At 32.0% G+C, this 16,235-nt stretch overlaps 1 protein-coding gene across 1 annotated transcript in view; it reads right to left on the reverse strand.

Annotated features, from left to right (window-relative positions):
• LAMA2 (laminin subunit alpha 2) overlaps window positions 1-16,235 on the reverse strand; it is a 784,999-nt gene that overhangs the window by 136,624 nt on the left and 632,140 nt on the right. The window contains exon 34 of the mRNA XM_074309868.1: window positions 15,406-15,504. Within this exon, the coding sequence (XP_074165969.1) occupies window positions 15,406-15,504 (99 nt within the window). The remainder of the gene's footprint in view (window positions 1-15,405; window positions 15,505-16,235) is intronic.

Consider the following 16,235-nt stretch of genomic DNA (forward strand, 5'->3'; position numbering starts at 1 on the left):
GAGGCAAATGATTTCTAAATCCCTTAAGTTCTTAAATTCCTGAGTAAATTTTAGATTCCCTGACCTAATATTCAAGATCAGGTACTCTAACATTTCAGCAAGGTGGATAACTTGTCACCTCTCACATTTGCCATGTACTTTCCCACCTTGATGCCTTGCTTACATTGTTTCCTTTGACAGAAATATCTTTCTTATATTCCTCCTGTTGGATGTCTACCAATTTTTTAAACCAAAGCTTCTTAAAGTATGGATTGTGACTCCATGAGAGGTCATGTAACTGAATGTGGAGGTAGTAAAAAATTTGGTAACAGAAAAAGATGTCTATAATACCAAGATTTAATTCTTTATGTAAAAATAAATAAGCACATCCACTTTATTCATATGCAAATTTATCTTTTGTCTTTAATACATTGTAAAATTATATGTATATCAAATAATTGTTTTAAAATAAATTTATTCATGATTTATTATCATCAATTATTTGATTTGTATATGTTTTATAACCTATATACCCAAGATCACTTAATTTCTTGACCAAAAAGGAGTCACAAATGGAAAAAGTTTTAGAAGCCCTACTTTAAACCATAGCTCCAAGGTTTCTATCATGTTTCCTAGCAATTAATAAGTAGTGTCAGACTTCATACATCCATGTTTATGGCTACTTTACCTGTTTTTGTGTTATACACATTTGTGTATGGGTCATATTATCCAATGCGAACAGAGACAATGTAATATCAAATCCTAACTTAGTGAATTTACATTTGAATCTCGATTACTTAGATTTTTCCTTGAGTGATTTTAGATAGCTTTTCCTTTAAACCTGGTTTTTTCTTTTCTTTTTTTCATCTTGAAGATCCTGGTAGATAAAAGACTTTAAAAGCATTTCATTGTAATCATAACTTTAAGTCTCAATCTTCTTTGGTTCCAACTGCAGATGGCAATTTTTAAAAGCCTCTCAGTGCCCCAGGCAACTCTATAAACTGAGATTCCTAACCTTTTTTTTTTTTTTTTCTTTCTTAGACAGCTTTGACTTATATCCTTCTCAGAGTAAAGGTTTTTAAATCTTTGCGATAAAATACATTAGATCACAAAGGAAACCAATTATATGTAAATCCTTATAAAATTTCTGTCTACCTCTAGAGAAAGAGCTGATGAAATCTGAATGCAGATTGACAAATGCTTTTTTATAACCATCTTTTTTCTTTTTCTTTCTAATCTATCTACCTATCTAATCAAAAGAAGCTCAGGGTAAGTTCCAGAGTAAATTGATATTATTAAAGGGTGTTTTATCATTTGGAATTCTCTACAGCAATGAACTCACATGTCCAGTTTACATTTTTAAAAATCATGATGCAGAGATAGAGTCCTCCAAGAAACAATAAGAGATTGAATACATCCTGAGTTTAGTCTGCACTCTAGACATTGTCCCCTTATATTCTGGAAAAGGAAGGGCATAGGAAGGTTGATCTAACTCAAGTGTATGCAAAGAGTATCTATTCCTTGTTTGAGTAAGAATTATTCTCCTAGATGTCATCAACTGGGGAATGATTGAAGAAGTTGTGGTATCTGATTGTGTTGAAATGCTAATGTGTTATAAGAAATAATAAGCAGGTGCTTTCAGAAAAATCTGGAAAGATTTACATGAATTGATGCAAAATGAAGTGATCAGAACCAGAACAATACTGTATACAGAAAGAACAATATTGAATGATTAATTATGAATGACTTAGTTATTCTAGCAAAATAGTGATTTAAAATAATTCGGAAGGATTTATGATAAAAATATTATCTAGATAAAATCTAAATGCAGATTGAAGAATGCTTTGTTTTATTTTCTTTTTCTGTGTGTGTTTTAGATTAAACATGCATGGTTCTTTTTATTTCCATATTTGTCATGTTGTGCTAGAAGAATCAGACCAAAAGAGAAAAAACCCTGAGAAACAGAGAAACACAAAGTGAAAATATCATGCTTTGAAATCATATTCAATCTCCTTAGAGATTCATATTCAATCTCTGGAGAGAATTTTGGTATTTTCCATCCCAAGTCTATTACAATTGCCTTGAAACAACACTGCACTGTTGAGAAATGCCAAGTCCACCACAACTGATCATTATATAATCCTTTTGGGACTATGTATAATAGTCTCTTGGTTCTGCTCACTTCACTCATTATCAGTTCATATAAATCTTTCCAGATCTTTCTAAAATCAGCTTGTTCATCATTTCTTATAGAGCAATAATGTTCAATTATATTAATATACATATACCATAATTTATTCAGCCATTCCCCAAATTGATGGACTTCCACTCAATTTTCAGTTCTTTGCCACTACACAAAAGGCTGCCAAAAACATCTCTCTGGAATATAGATCCAATTGGACATTGTTGGATCAAAGGGTATGCACAGTTTCATATCCCTTTTGGCTTAGTTTCAAATTGTTCTCCAAAATGGCTGGATTTGTGTATGCTTTCTTTTACATCATTACTAATATGGAAATATGTTCTGTAAGACTGCACATTTAGAACGTATATCAAAGTACTTGCCTTATCGTTGAGGGGAAAATGGAAAGATAGAAGAAGAGAATTTGAAACTTAAAAAAATGTTTTTATGTATAATTAGATAAAATGAAATATTCAAAAAAGAAAAGAAAAGATTTCTTTCCATAGTGACAGGTGCTAAAGGTACCTCTCTAATTTAGTTCTCTTCTAATTTCTAAAATAATGTGACTCCCACTAGTCAGGTTACATGCAAACTTTGAGCTTATTGTGGCATATGATGTTCTAAATCTAATTCTGAGAAATTATTTTTGAATTTTCTCAGAAGTTCATGTCAAAAAGAATGTTCTTACCAAAGTAAATGTATGTCCTTCAGTTTATTTATTATTAGGTTGTTGGATCTACTTGTTTAAAATTCTTTTTTATTTGGTTGATTCTATTGATCTATTTTTCTATTTATAAAACAAGCACAAAATTTGTCTTGGTGATCACTGTTTTAAAACCAGATGGACTAGTCATCTCCCTTTTAAAATAATTTCCTTTGAGATCCCAGATTTTTTGTTTCTTCAAATGGATTCTATTTTTTTCCTAACTCTGAAAAGAGATCTGTACTTAGAACTTGGTATTAGCTCAGGAAAGAGCTTGGCACTTTAATTGTTTTTAACAATAAATCTGTGAATTAACTAATCCCATATCATTTTTATTACACTGGAGTGGCCCCTTCTTTAGTACTACTCTGACGCCTCATGAAAGGCAGTACCTAATGGTTCCAAGTTCTGAGATACTTGGTTAAAATGTGAGAGACAAAGAGATGTTTCTGCAAATTATATTTTACATGAGGTAACGTTTTTGTTCTTTTATTTATATTTGTTTATGTAGAATCATATTCTACATTAAGGAACACCTCTAATAGTCACATCAATTGCAAGATGCTATTCATGCAAAATCTTATTATGCTTATTTTTTTGTTAATTTTTTTTAAACAACAACACTTGATTAAATTGGACAAAATGTAGCCCCACACACTCTTCTCTAATATTGTACCTGTCATTCAGATGTTAATATTGCTTAGTAGATAGAACTAAAGAAAGAGCTTTTTCCCCCCCTGGGATTTTATAATTATCAATATAAATTATAGTATACAATTGGGATATATGCTCATCATAGATGTTTCCATTTTCCATATAGTAAACTGGCAATTTTCTTCATTCATTGTCATGCATTTCATGGAGGATGTATTATATAGAATCCAAATCATACAAATGGTAAAATTCTTGAAATATTTTGGTTTGAAGGGTCACACTCTACAATACAACTACTCCAAAATGCAATTCATGACCTCTCAAGAGAGACACAATAATGCACACAAAAAATGAAACAATTGAAGATTTCCTCATTTACACTATGACATGAAATTGTATGAGTAGCCCATTATACCAGTCCTTCAACATATAAGGTGTGTGTGTGAGAGAGACTCTCTTTTTCTTAGTAGTACAGATTGATAGTGAATTAGACCTATAGCAGATTACAAAAAAAATATTGTCTAGATTTCATTCTGGAAATTATGCATTATTTCCAATAATCTTAAGCTGTTTCCTGACAAAATGTCTCATATATATCTTTGCCAATAATCTTCTGATAATACTCTTTAAGCTATAGATCATGAAATATATCATTACCGCTAAAGAATCAATTTTATGGGAAATCCAAACTGGAAACTAGGAGTTGTCAGTGAGATGGGCATAAGTAGAGCCTAGCATATTATCAATAAATGCATGAAATAATGTAAAAGAAACCAAAAAATCTTATTATCATCATGCTATTGACCCATCAAAGAAAATATATATATATGTTAAACATCTACTACATTAAGCAGTAAGGATATACTGTTCTCGTTACTCATAACCTAATGAAGAAAACAACTCAAATAGCTATGTACTAACAAGATTAATAATAATATTTATATAGCACTTAACTATATGCCATGCACTGAACTAAGAGTATTACCCTTATTCTTTTATTTAACCTGCACAACAGCTCTTGGAGGCAAGTGCTATCATTATTACCCTTTTTAAATATGAGAAAGCTGAGACAGAGCTGAGAGCAGACTCTGACTCTGAATCTTTTAGGGAGGCCTTCAGGACTGTAAACCTCCCTTTTTACCTAAATATTCTGCTGGTTTTTATGAGATTAAACTAGAGGGAAATATCCCTACTCAGAATAGACCAAATCCTCCAAAACTAATACATTCTTCCCATTCCTACCACTCTACCTTCATCCTCCAATGTTTGGAATCTTGTAACTCCCTCCAACCTCCTAGATAAAGGAAAGAGTTGAGCAGCTTCATATGATAGGTTCTTTTTTGCCCTAAAACAGTGTTTCTCCCACTGTTTTGGGGTACTGCTAGGCACCTGGCTACTACTCATCAACTGCCGCCAGTTAAACGTTCTACCTTCTACATTAGCCTTTAGTTTTGCTGATATCAAATCAGAAGATATAGGTGAAAATAAATACTTCTTGGAATATTTCAGGCTCTTTGAACTGAGAAACTCCCTAACAGAAACCATGGAAACCTAGAAGTAATGAGGAAGAAAGAGAAAATTCTAGATTTGGAGGACGATTTGCTGTGCAGCTAGGGGATCATTGTCACTGGATTGAAGAGGATTTGTAGGAATAAAGCCTAGGAAGAATGGAAAGGTAGTAGGGGACTTAATTATAATGGATTTTGCCAGAAAAATTCCAAATTCTACCTCACATTAAAAATATCAAATAAGTTTTTAGAAAAGTAGTATATTGCATCTTTCTCCAAAGGGAGGATGGGAGGGACAACTTAAGAAGCAAACCTACTGATATTTTAAATATTTTGTCAACTCAATCTTAAATTTTATTAATAGATTTCCAGTGAATTTTATTGAGGAGAGGAAGAGAAAGATGGGGTGAGGGAAGGGAGGCTGAACTAGACACTAAATTTCTCAAGGCTGTTTGGCCTCTCTATTTTTATTTCCTTTCTATATTCTTGAAATTTATAGTGCAAGGAAAATTTGAATAACCCACAGATCAAGAATTTTAAAGAAACAGCATATCAAAAATACTTTATCAGGTAAAATAGAAATATTGTTAATAATCTAAATACAACATAGACCTAATTTTATCATTATCATTCACTAGCTAATAATAATATGAAGAATAATGGTAATCTGATTACTGTTATGGGAAATTGGAAATGTGTTTGAGTGAATGAAAAAAAACTGTCTATAACATAAAGAATTATAGAAATTTTATAGTATGTTGGCTAAAACATTTAACTACAAAGCAAATTCTAGTAATTTACTTTTCTGCTTTTAAACTGGTTTACTTAAGAGCCTTTAGAAAATAAAATTGTTTTTCCCAATGAAGAAATTGTACTTCCATCAAGCCTTCCTGATTCTCAATTTCCTTCTTCCTCTTTCTTTTATCATATTCTTTTTATATCATATTTACTTGTGTAAGTATATTACATCCATTTCTTACATGGTAAATCCCTTGCAAGCAGTAACCATAATACTTTTGTCACTAAATTGTTAATTGAACTGGATTAAATTTGTTGAAAGTTACTACCATACAATAAGAGATAAGAGTTTCTGAAGCTGCCTTTCCCAGAAAATCTAAATTGTCAGAAAGATTTCAGAGGAACTGAGAAAACTGTATGATGCATGAGTTCTATAATTGCACATCTGGGAGATCACTTGGGCAATGTGAAGTCAAATGCTATTCTTTGACCATTCTCCTAATGGAATTTTATAGCTATGTTTGGAATTGTATACAGTTCCATGGAGGTATGGTGTCATATGAATAATATTGTATTTTACCACAAGGAAAGAAACTATACTTTCTCTTTTATAAACCCCCCAAATTCCCTTTCTTGGCTTATGGCAATCCTTTCTTTTAAACATGGATTTATGGCTCAGGTTCAACAATATTCCATAATAATTTACTGTCTTTCTTTTGAAGAGCTCAGAGTACTTTTATGTTAATTTGCCCATTTTCCATTCACCATCTCTGGGACTTCTAAAACCAAAACAATCCATTGAAGGCCAAAGCCCTCAGTTTGAAGATTCCATATTTTCTAGTAGAATGTAAACTGCTTCAAGACAGAAACTTTCTCTCCTTAGTACTTGAACAACAATGCTGAATAAATTTCTTCATCTCGTTCTCTTTCATGACTCAAAGATAGAGAGCATCTTTTTCTCTCCATTTTTACTTTTAAACTTTAAAACCCCCATAATTTTGCTTAGTATAAAGTGGATATAATTCCTTTACTTATATAACTCGATCCCTTATGGCTTTCTAGAGGGGAAAGCTAATCTCAACTGTGGACTGGTGATGAACCTTTTCTTATTTACTTAAACTTGTCCTTGAATAATAGACACAAATTCTATTTTTTTAGTTCATACTGTTAAAAAATCTCCTTTTTGAGCTCTGTCTCAAAATTTTTGAAGCTTGCTAGAGCCTACTGGCATGGACTCTAGAACTCAAAGTATCTTCTGCACAACTATGTGATCTTCTGAAGTCAGAAGTATATCACTTTGCACAAAGTAGACAATAAATATCTCAAATTATTGAATGAGGCAATGGAATAAGACTTGTTTTTTAACAGACAAGGAAAAATGAGGTGCCTTTTGGAAAATAGAAGAGCTGTTTAGTAGCCAAAGCAAGGCTTGAGTCAAGATTTTAGGATTATACGATTACAGGATTTTACAAATAAAGAAATAGGGGCCAAATGAGTGAATAATAAATCATAGTAATATAGCATTCTAAATTTTGAAAAGCACTTACTTCACATCAGTTCTAGATTAAATAATGAAATTATTATTTGTACTGTAAAGATGAAGAAACTGAGGCTTAGTTGTAAGTTTTCTAGAATCATACAAGTATCAAGACTCTGAGAAAGGATTCAGACCTAGGACTCTGGAAGTCTAGTCAATTTTTTTTTCTCTTTAATTATACTATATTGCCTTTTCTTAATAAATGAACTTAATAATTAAGTTATATAGTTGTGTAGTTTTAGTTTTAGTAACATAGCTAGCATTGAAATTCAGGTCCTCTGATGCTAGATCCCATGTTTTGTGATTCTTAATCCCCCAATACTTAACTTTAATTTGAGTTTTTATATACACACATACATACACACAGACATATACTCATATGCACAAACATACACAAATAAAATACTTTGAAAGCCATTTATTCCTGCATTTAAAATGTATTTGTTAAATGCCTACTGTGTGCAAAATATAGAGGTGAGATTTATAAAGCCCAAACAAGTATTTTTGCAAAAGTCTGAGGATTAATAACTTCATTCCTACAAAACAACTACAAAATCAAAACAGATCATGCCATTCAAGAAATGCTCTTTTTGACCCCTTTAAGGCATTAAATAATGATAGTGATGGGTCACCCTAGTTAAAACCAGGAAAAAGAGAAATACTGCCTCACTTAGCCATAAAATCAGTCTGTGAAATTCACTGCCACAGAAGGGCAAGGAACTAATTGCAAGGCTCAAATTCCCAAATAATGAATCAGTTTCACCCATGACAGACTATCAATAAAGCCACAGATAAATGCTAAATACTTAATGATAGGAGTAATTTGTTTAGTTCTGTGTGCTTATTCCCATGTTTCATTAAATCAGCATTCTTTTCCTTATTCATCTTCCAACAGATTCACTGTTATGTCATTTGTTCCCTTTTGTATTTGACAATATCTTTTTATTTATTCTAGTGTTTTCTTGGCATCTTTTATTTTTCTACCTTTAATTTTCTTTGTTTTTCCTTAGCAACTTTTGTGATCTTCTTAGTATACCTCTGAATATAATACCTTTTACAGTATCTTGTCTATACCTCTCCTTGAATTATTTAAAAATAAATTAAGTTAAATCAACTAGGGCTTTTTTAAAAAAAATCTAAATGCATTTATATTTAGACAGCATGTACTACTTTTAGGCACATATTAATTTGTCTCTGAATAATGTAGCTGTTCCTTGTTTTATATGACATAGCTCCTCCTCATGTATCTTGCAGTCTGTACATAATTTTCTTGGTTGGAAACCACTGATGTCTTTGTTTTTCTGTCTTCCTTTTAAAAAAAAAAGAAACCAGATTCTAATGACAGTACAATTCTAAACAACTGAATAGACAACATTTTCTATGGTGATTTCTGGCTTTGATCTACTAATTTAGAGTTCGCAGTTCAAATTAATTTTCAGTTATGATAATATGAAGTCATTCCAGGGATCATCTTAATATACAAACCATTTCATATATCTAAATTTGGTAATAAGTTCTTTTAGAAAAAGTATTAGGAAATATCACAGAAAAGTAAACACTAAAAGAGAAAAATGACTGGTCTGCTAAAAAATAAGACCAAACCCTTTAGAAATTATTTTAAATTTTTTTAAGTTCAAAGTTGTGAGTTATGTCCTATATAAATGTAACTTGCAAATTATTTTCATTCAACAATGAAAGATAAAATAAACACAGCTACGTATTTAGTCTTACAAATAAAAAAAATCACTTTAATATAGCACTCTAAGTTTTGAAAAGCATTTGCATTAGTACTAAGATAAGTAGTGTGATCATTATTATCTCCACTTCAGAGATGAGCAAACTTAGGCTTAGAGAGATAATGTGTGTTGCTAAGAGTAATGTAGGTATCAAGTGAAGGATTCAGATTTAGGTTTAGGATAGTCTGGTCAAGATCTCTTTGTTTTCAGTGATTAATGAATGAAGCTCTTAAAAGTTAATTTTTTAAACCAACTTTCTTTCACTCTTTTCATAGAAGGTATGAAAAGGTTCTTAATAAAATCTATAAAACTAAGTCAATTTTATTGTTAAAAGTATTAGGACAGAAAGAATATAAAGCTGACTTCAGAATCAGGAAGATATGAATCCAAGCCTTGTCTGTGACATCTACTAGTTATATGTCCCAGAGTAAATTGCAAAGCTTCAATGTCCCTGATAACTAAGATTATGTTTCAAATTGGTACTGACCTGCATTGGTAGAGGATATACATCACTAGGAGATACACTGAGTAATTAAATGTAGGTATACATTTCCTCCATGACAATTTTAAAAACATCTATCTGACATCTTTCTAGAAAACTCTGAAATTATCTCTTTTTGTACATATCTATTTTCTTTTCCCCTCACTCCACCTTTTTAGGCAACCAGGATAAGTGACTTGCTAAGGAGCACACAGGTAGTACATGTGTAAAGCAGGATTTGGCCTTGGGTCCTCCTGACTTCAAAGCTAGGCTCTACCTCGCTGTCCTTTTTCTCCCTCTTGTTATATGTCTTCTAAATTATAATTTTCAAATTTTTTATAATTACTTATCATTAATAATATATTTTCATTATTCATTTGCCTTTATCTACTCTTTATGGCTAGTCATAATTTTAAATTCATTGCTTTTAAAGTTTTTGTAACAGCATTTTTATCCTGATTACTTCTCATTTTCAAACATTTCCTTACTTCACTTTATCATACAAGACATTGTCTTCGATAATAAGGGGATTTATGTAATTTAGATTGACTGTGGTCCTTATACTAAAAGATCTTAAAATCTTATAGGGAGACAAGATGGTAAAATATGCAGATTGACTAGAAACTTTTAAAATATTGCTAGAATAATGTATGGATACAAAGGGATGAAGTCTTAGTTGATTACAAAAGGCTTCTTGGGATATGAATTTTAATGTGCATTCAAAAAGATTTTTGTTTCTGAGATTTTTAAAAGTGTTCTATCCTCAATTTCACTCAACTTATGTGGCATGTTGCTTCTGTATTTAACTAATTTCTTTCTATATAATATAGTCTATATAAAAAGAGATATCCTATTGTCTATGCTAAATGAGACCTTTCTGAGTAATTATTATTATTATTATTATTATTATTATTATTTTGCATCTTCATTCCTAAGTCCATCTATATTCATATTTTACTCCACCTACTTTGGGATCTGAGCAAATTTGCCAAGTTACTTATTACATGGTTCTATATTCTCCACATGGCTGTTCTATTTATGGTCATACCTATATTTCAATATTTCCATGTATTTGTAATCTTCTAGAGAGACAATACATAACACACTGTTCCCTGTAAAAGTATATCAAAATTAGAGCACTGGCAAATAAGCCAGTGTTCATTTTCTAAAACTAGTGGGATTAAGAGCATTCTCTTCCCCTTCTATTGTTTAGCTGGAGTCACTTCAGAATTGTAATGAAGCAATCTAGCACTACCCATTTGTATCCCCCTTCATTTCACAGATTACCATGGTTAAAAGTTTGATAAATTGATAAATGCACAGCCTAACATGATGAGGCTCTCCTCTTCATATAGTCTTAGAAAAGAAATCTATAATCTTTTTGCTGGTACTATAATTAGATTTTCCAGAATGGTAAACCTTGTGCTCCATGGGCATAGCATGAAAGCATATTACATAGCATGTTATATTCCAGGATTTTAAGAATGCCTGATTTAATTAGTACTTTCTCAATGAACACATATTGCATCCTATTCACATTCTAGTAAATGATTTCATGAGTTGTTGTGGCTAAAAAATTTATCACCTGTCTTGTGGTAAACCTGTTACTTATCTCTTTATTTATGACATGATTAGTTTGTTGTTACATACATAGTTCATTACCTAGGCCAAAAGCTAAGTTTATTCAGAGCTGATACTTCATCTCATTGATTTAGACATTTCAGAATCACTAGGATAAGTTTTTGAACCAGATCATATTTGAAGCAAAGTATATAATTATGGATAGCGAATAATTACAACTGGTATTTATATAGCTCTTTAGGATTTGTAAAGTACTCAGAACATTGTTAGGTAGAAACTCTTAATATCTCCATTTACGGTTTATGAAAATGAGGTTCACTAAAGAGTCTTGCCCAAGATAACATAGCTAATAAGTATCTGAAGATGGATTTGAACTTAGATCTTTCTGATTTTTGATCTAGAACTCTATTTACTGAGAATTCATTGATAGGGATGCTGCCCATTGAGAAAACTTTATCAATGCTGTTTGGTAAAAAAAAAAATGAAAGTTGACAAGAGCACTGAGAGATTCATAGCTAGAACATGTCAGAAATAGGATACAAAGCCAGACATCTTAGGTCTTCCGTTATATTACCAATACAGTGTTTTATATGTCTAGAGCAGAATGTTTTCCTTCCCTTGACTTGAATTCCTTCAGCTCATTGCTCTTTTTCCCTCTAGTAATATCCTAACCACAAGATGGCAGTCTTTATGTTATTTTCTTCTTTCTCCTTTTCTCTATGTCAAAATCTTAGTCTTTTTTGACAAGTTTTGAAATAAAATAATTACTAACAAATTAAAAAAACCCTTACTTTCCAAATAGCATGTAGGAATCCATTTTCATGTTTAAATATATTTTAAATACTTTGGTTTTCTCTAAAGATACATTCCCCTTTGCTTCTTCCTCTTCTTTTCTGCAGGTTTCTTTGATGTATTCATAGTGATAACTAAACTAGGTTTTAAATCAAGCATTTTTTTGTTTCTCATTACTAATCATCAATAGAGCTCCACACGGCAAAAATTCATGATAATAAGTATGAATGTTTTATATTAAAGAAGGAAAAAAATCATCTTGCAAGCAAGACTATTAATGGTGTTTTTCTTAATAAGTCTGACAACTTTTCCTTATGTGCCTCTAAAAAGGTTTTGGTGCATTTTGAAAATAACAAAATATCTTGTGATTTTTCTGGCTTTGTACTTCTTCAGACATTTAGAAATCTTGAATAGAATTAAGTACTACAATAAACAGAAGACTACTTACTGAAATATTTATTAAGATGGTACTATGTGCATAGCATATGTATTGAGTACAGCATGAAAGTAAATATGTGAGGAAAATGACATTTAGAAAGAAAAATAGTCACTTTATTTCTTGGGAGAACTAAAAAAAAGTGTCAAATCACAATGAATGTTTGGGAGCTCTTAATGCATTTACCCTGTAGCCCAGGTGCCATCCTAGTATGTTACTTTTCTATCAAGGAAAAATAACCTGGAATGCCCCGTCATGTTGGTTTCTGCCAACAAAGAAGCCTTTGGGTACGTATGAATGTCTCAGGTTGTGCCAGGAATGGAAGGAGATGAGGTGCTTTAAAACTGTCATTTTCTCCTGTCTCTGGGGACAAAGACCATCACACAAATGAGCATGAGGCTTGGAAGTGGTGGCTGGGGGGGTAGGAGGGTTCAGAGCCAAGGAAGCTAGGGTAGAATTTCACTTTTTATTATATTTTTGGAGAAAAGTTGAATGACTGGTGTGGGTGGTCAAAGTCTCTATCAACCTCCTTGAGGATTTAAGGAGCTAAATTGAAGCAACAATAACAGAGGGCAATCACCAGTAAATGATTATTTGGGAGGGATTAGGAAGCATGTAATGACAGAAGATGGTGTTTGCTTCTGCCAGAAACTAAAAAAGGTGAACTGAAAAGATGTGAAAGCCAATGAGGTAATTGAGAGTGGAGGTTGGATGTCTTTATTTTTATTTTTTGGAACAAAGAATTCAGACTGAGCCTGAGAGTAGTAGTCCTTAAAAATTATAAGAAAGTCCCAAAGGCTATTTTCTTTTCAACTTCCATCTCCATGTCCATTTATTCTCAGTTATTTGCATATAGTTTGCTTCCTTGCTATTCATTAACCCATTTTTTAAAGTCTGAGTTTCAGGAAAGTTGTATGCTGTACTTTTATACATCCAATTGAAGTAGAAATCTCCTATTCTTGGTGGGTAGCTGAAATATATAATTTTAAAAAGGGAAAGATGCAAATCTCTGGCCAATAGCTATATAATATAGACCTGATCTTGGAGCTCAAGAGCTCTGTTTTGAAATTAATAATTCTAAAAACCTCCCCCAAATCAGAAGTGAAGGTTTTTCCTTTATCTGTATATCAATAATCTAATTATCATAACAAGATGTAGATGGCTAAATGTACAACTCTGAAGGGAGAGAGGGAAAGAAAGAAGGGAGAGATAAATGAGGGAACAGGTGGCATAGGAGAAAAGCCACAGAGGCTTTTAAGCAATATTTCCACCTTCCCCCCCATTTACTCCCAACCCATCCAGTAAAGGGCAGAGATGATAAGTTTTTATCAGAGGAAAGGGATTGTCAAAGTTAAGCTCCAAAGCCAGGCACAGTCTAGAAAGAATCAGTTCCAATCTCTTACAGGATGTAGAACCAAATAGAAAGGGATACCAACCTTGCCCTCCACAATTATATTTGTTACTCATTCATACTTTCATTTATTTAATGTTTATTTAGTGAGACAGTATGATATGTAATGGAAAGGGACCCTAGAGTTAGAAGGTCAAACTCTAATAGCTGTATAACCATGGGCCCTTAATCAACCTTGACTCTCGTTTTGCTCATCTGTAAAAAGGAGATAATAATAATTAAATGACCCACCTCACAGTTATTGTGAGGCAAGCATGTTGGAAACCTTAAAGAAGATTTCCAAATGCAAATCTGAGTTATTTGTTTATACTAACCACTTTGCTTTCTTTTGAAATGCCTATTGATGCCAACAATTATCCTGAAAGGACACTGCTTCAAGCCCTATTCTGAGTCTCTGACTCCGGACTATCTAACGCCTGGACAAATGTTCCCAATGAATGATTGCTTACTCATATTTTGTGCTATCCTTTAGTGTCTTTCAGCATCCCAGAGGGAGGACTTCATAAAAACAACAAAATTCATACAGAAGCAAAATTAACTTTAGTTTTTTAAATAAAAGTTTGACAAAGAATACTTATGGTAAGAAGAAATCCCACAATGAGAGTATGGCAGAATTCAAACTTAGGATTGCTGCCCTTAAAAATAATTTCACAATGTTTTCTTTTGCTGCTTATTTCCCCTGACTTTTTCTTTATTTAATTAAAAATTAAATATTGTACCCAAGACTTGACTATTACTATAACCAACTGAACTTATAATTGCTTATATTTAAATTAATATAAATTAATCAATCAAATGTTACAATTTTTTATTTCATTCCCTCTGAGTCTCTTCATTAGGATCTCTTGTCCATTTCTTTTTATTCACTTTTCTTTATATAGTGGTAATTAGTAAATGTGCCTTTGCCTCCTTATCTATTTCATTAAAGTCTTTCCACATTTTTTTTGTGCTCATATTTGTTGCTTTGATTGCAATAATACAGTGATATAGTGCAGAAATGGCATGGGTTCAAATAATATCTCTGACATGTACTGGCTGAGGGACCCAGAGTAAGTCATTTAGTTTCTAAGTGCCCCAGGCAACTCACTTAAAATAAGTTACAGAATCCGCATTTGTATATTGTTTTGACATTTAGATCTCTCGAAATCCCCCTCCACAAGTTTAGAAAGAAAAAAAAAACATTCAAATATAAAATCTATTACTATATTGCTGGAATTTAGGTTACTTTCAGTATTTTTTATTTTTTTATTTTTAGAAATTATATAATGCCATTAGGAAGATCTCTGAACAGATAGTTCTTTTAAAGAAACTGATGCTATTTTCATCTCCTTCACTTTTCAACATAACGACTTTTGATCTCCTATAATTAACCATCTCTTCCTCCCCCAAAACATCCAATAGTCATATCTGCTGATGATTACTCATCCTGCTATGAGTCAAAAGCAATATGCCTAACTGCATCTCAATGATGTGTAGTTGAAAGTAATAGGAATTAGAAAGAGAACATTTCTTTGTGATGTTTCTCATACTTCATTGACAAAATGAACAACAATAATTTTGGGGGAAACAATTTTAAAAACAAAACCAAATTTTTCCTTCCACTTATTTGACGCTTTCTTAGATTTTATCTTTCACAGAGACCCAAAGTACTGCCTCTGAACACTTACTCTAGTGAGAAGTTCATCCATTTCTGTCACCAATGTATTCAGATTGCTCTCTGCAAGTTGAAGAAGTCTCTCTGGTGCCCGCTGGGGTGACAATGAGTGCTGAAAAATATTTATTTCAAATGACTTTCAGTGAACAGTGAAAGTAGTGATCAACAACTGAGAGGTGATCATTTAACAATGACAATACTTCCCATACCTTACTATGAAGGTAAATTCAACCATCTCTAAATCTATTACTAAGTACTTCATATAATCAGTATGTAACTATGGACCATAATTCTGAAGAGAAAGAATGGAAAGAGTCTAACCTATTCAATCTTTTGCTTTTATGTGGATGAATGATTAAAGTATCTTGTCTCTTCTTTTTCTTAATGTTCTTGCGGCTTAAATGTACTATGTGCTCTAATCAATAAACATTTATTAAGTGCTTTCTATGCGCTAAGCATTGTGTGCTAAGTGCTGGAGATTGAAAAAAAAAATCAAAAGAGGGTTCCTGCCCTCAAAGGAGCTTACATTAAATGGAGACAATATATGAGCAAATATAAATACATATATATGTGTATGTGTATATATCTATTCATCTACCTATAGGATAAATAGGAAATAATTACCAGAGGGAAGGCATTAGAATTATGAGAGTTTGGGGAAAACTTCCAGAAAAGGTAGGGTTCTAGTTGGGATCTGTTCTGTGACTCAATGATGAAACTTGTTTCCTTCAATTGAAATCTCTTTCTCTCTTAAATCCCTATCCTCTAGTTTCATGTTGCTTGGACATATAAAATGAATAGTCACTATTATGTTTAAAAAAGCAATACATATTTAAAGAGGAT

The sequence above is a fragment of the Sminthopsis crassicaudata genome, chromosome 4, assembly GCF_048593235.1.
Source record: "Sminthopsis crassicaudata isolate SCR6 chromosome 4, ASM4859323v1, whole genome shotgun sequence".
Taxonomy (NCBI): domain Eukaryota; kingdom Metazoa; phylum Chordata; class Mammalia; order Dasyuromorphia; family Dasyuridae; genus Sminthopsis; species Sminthopsis crassicaudata.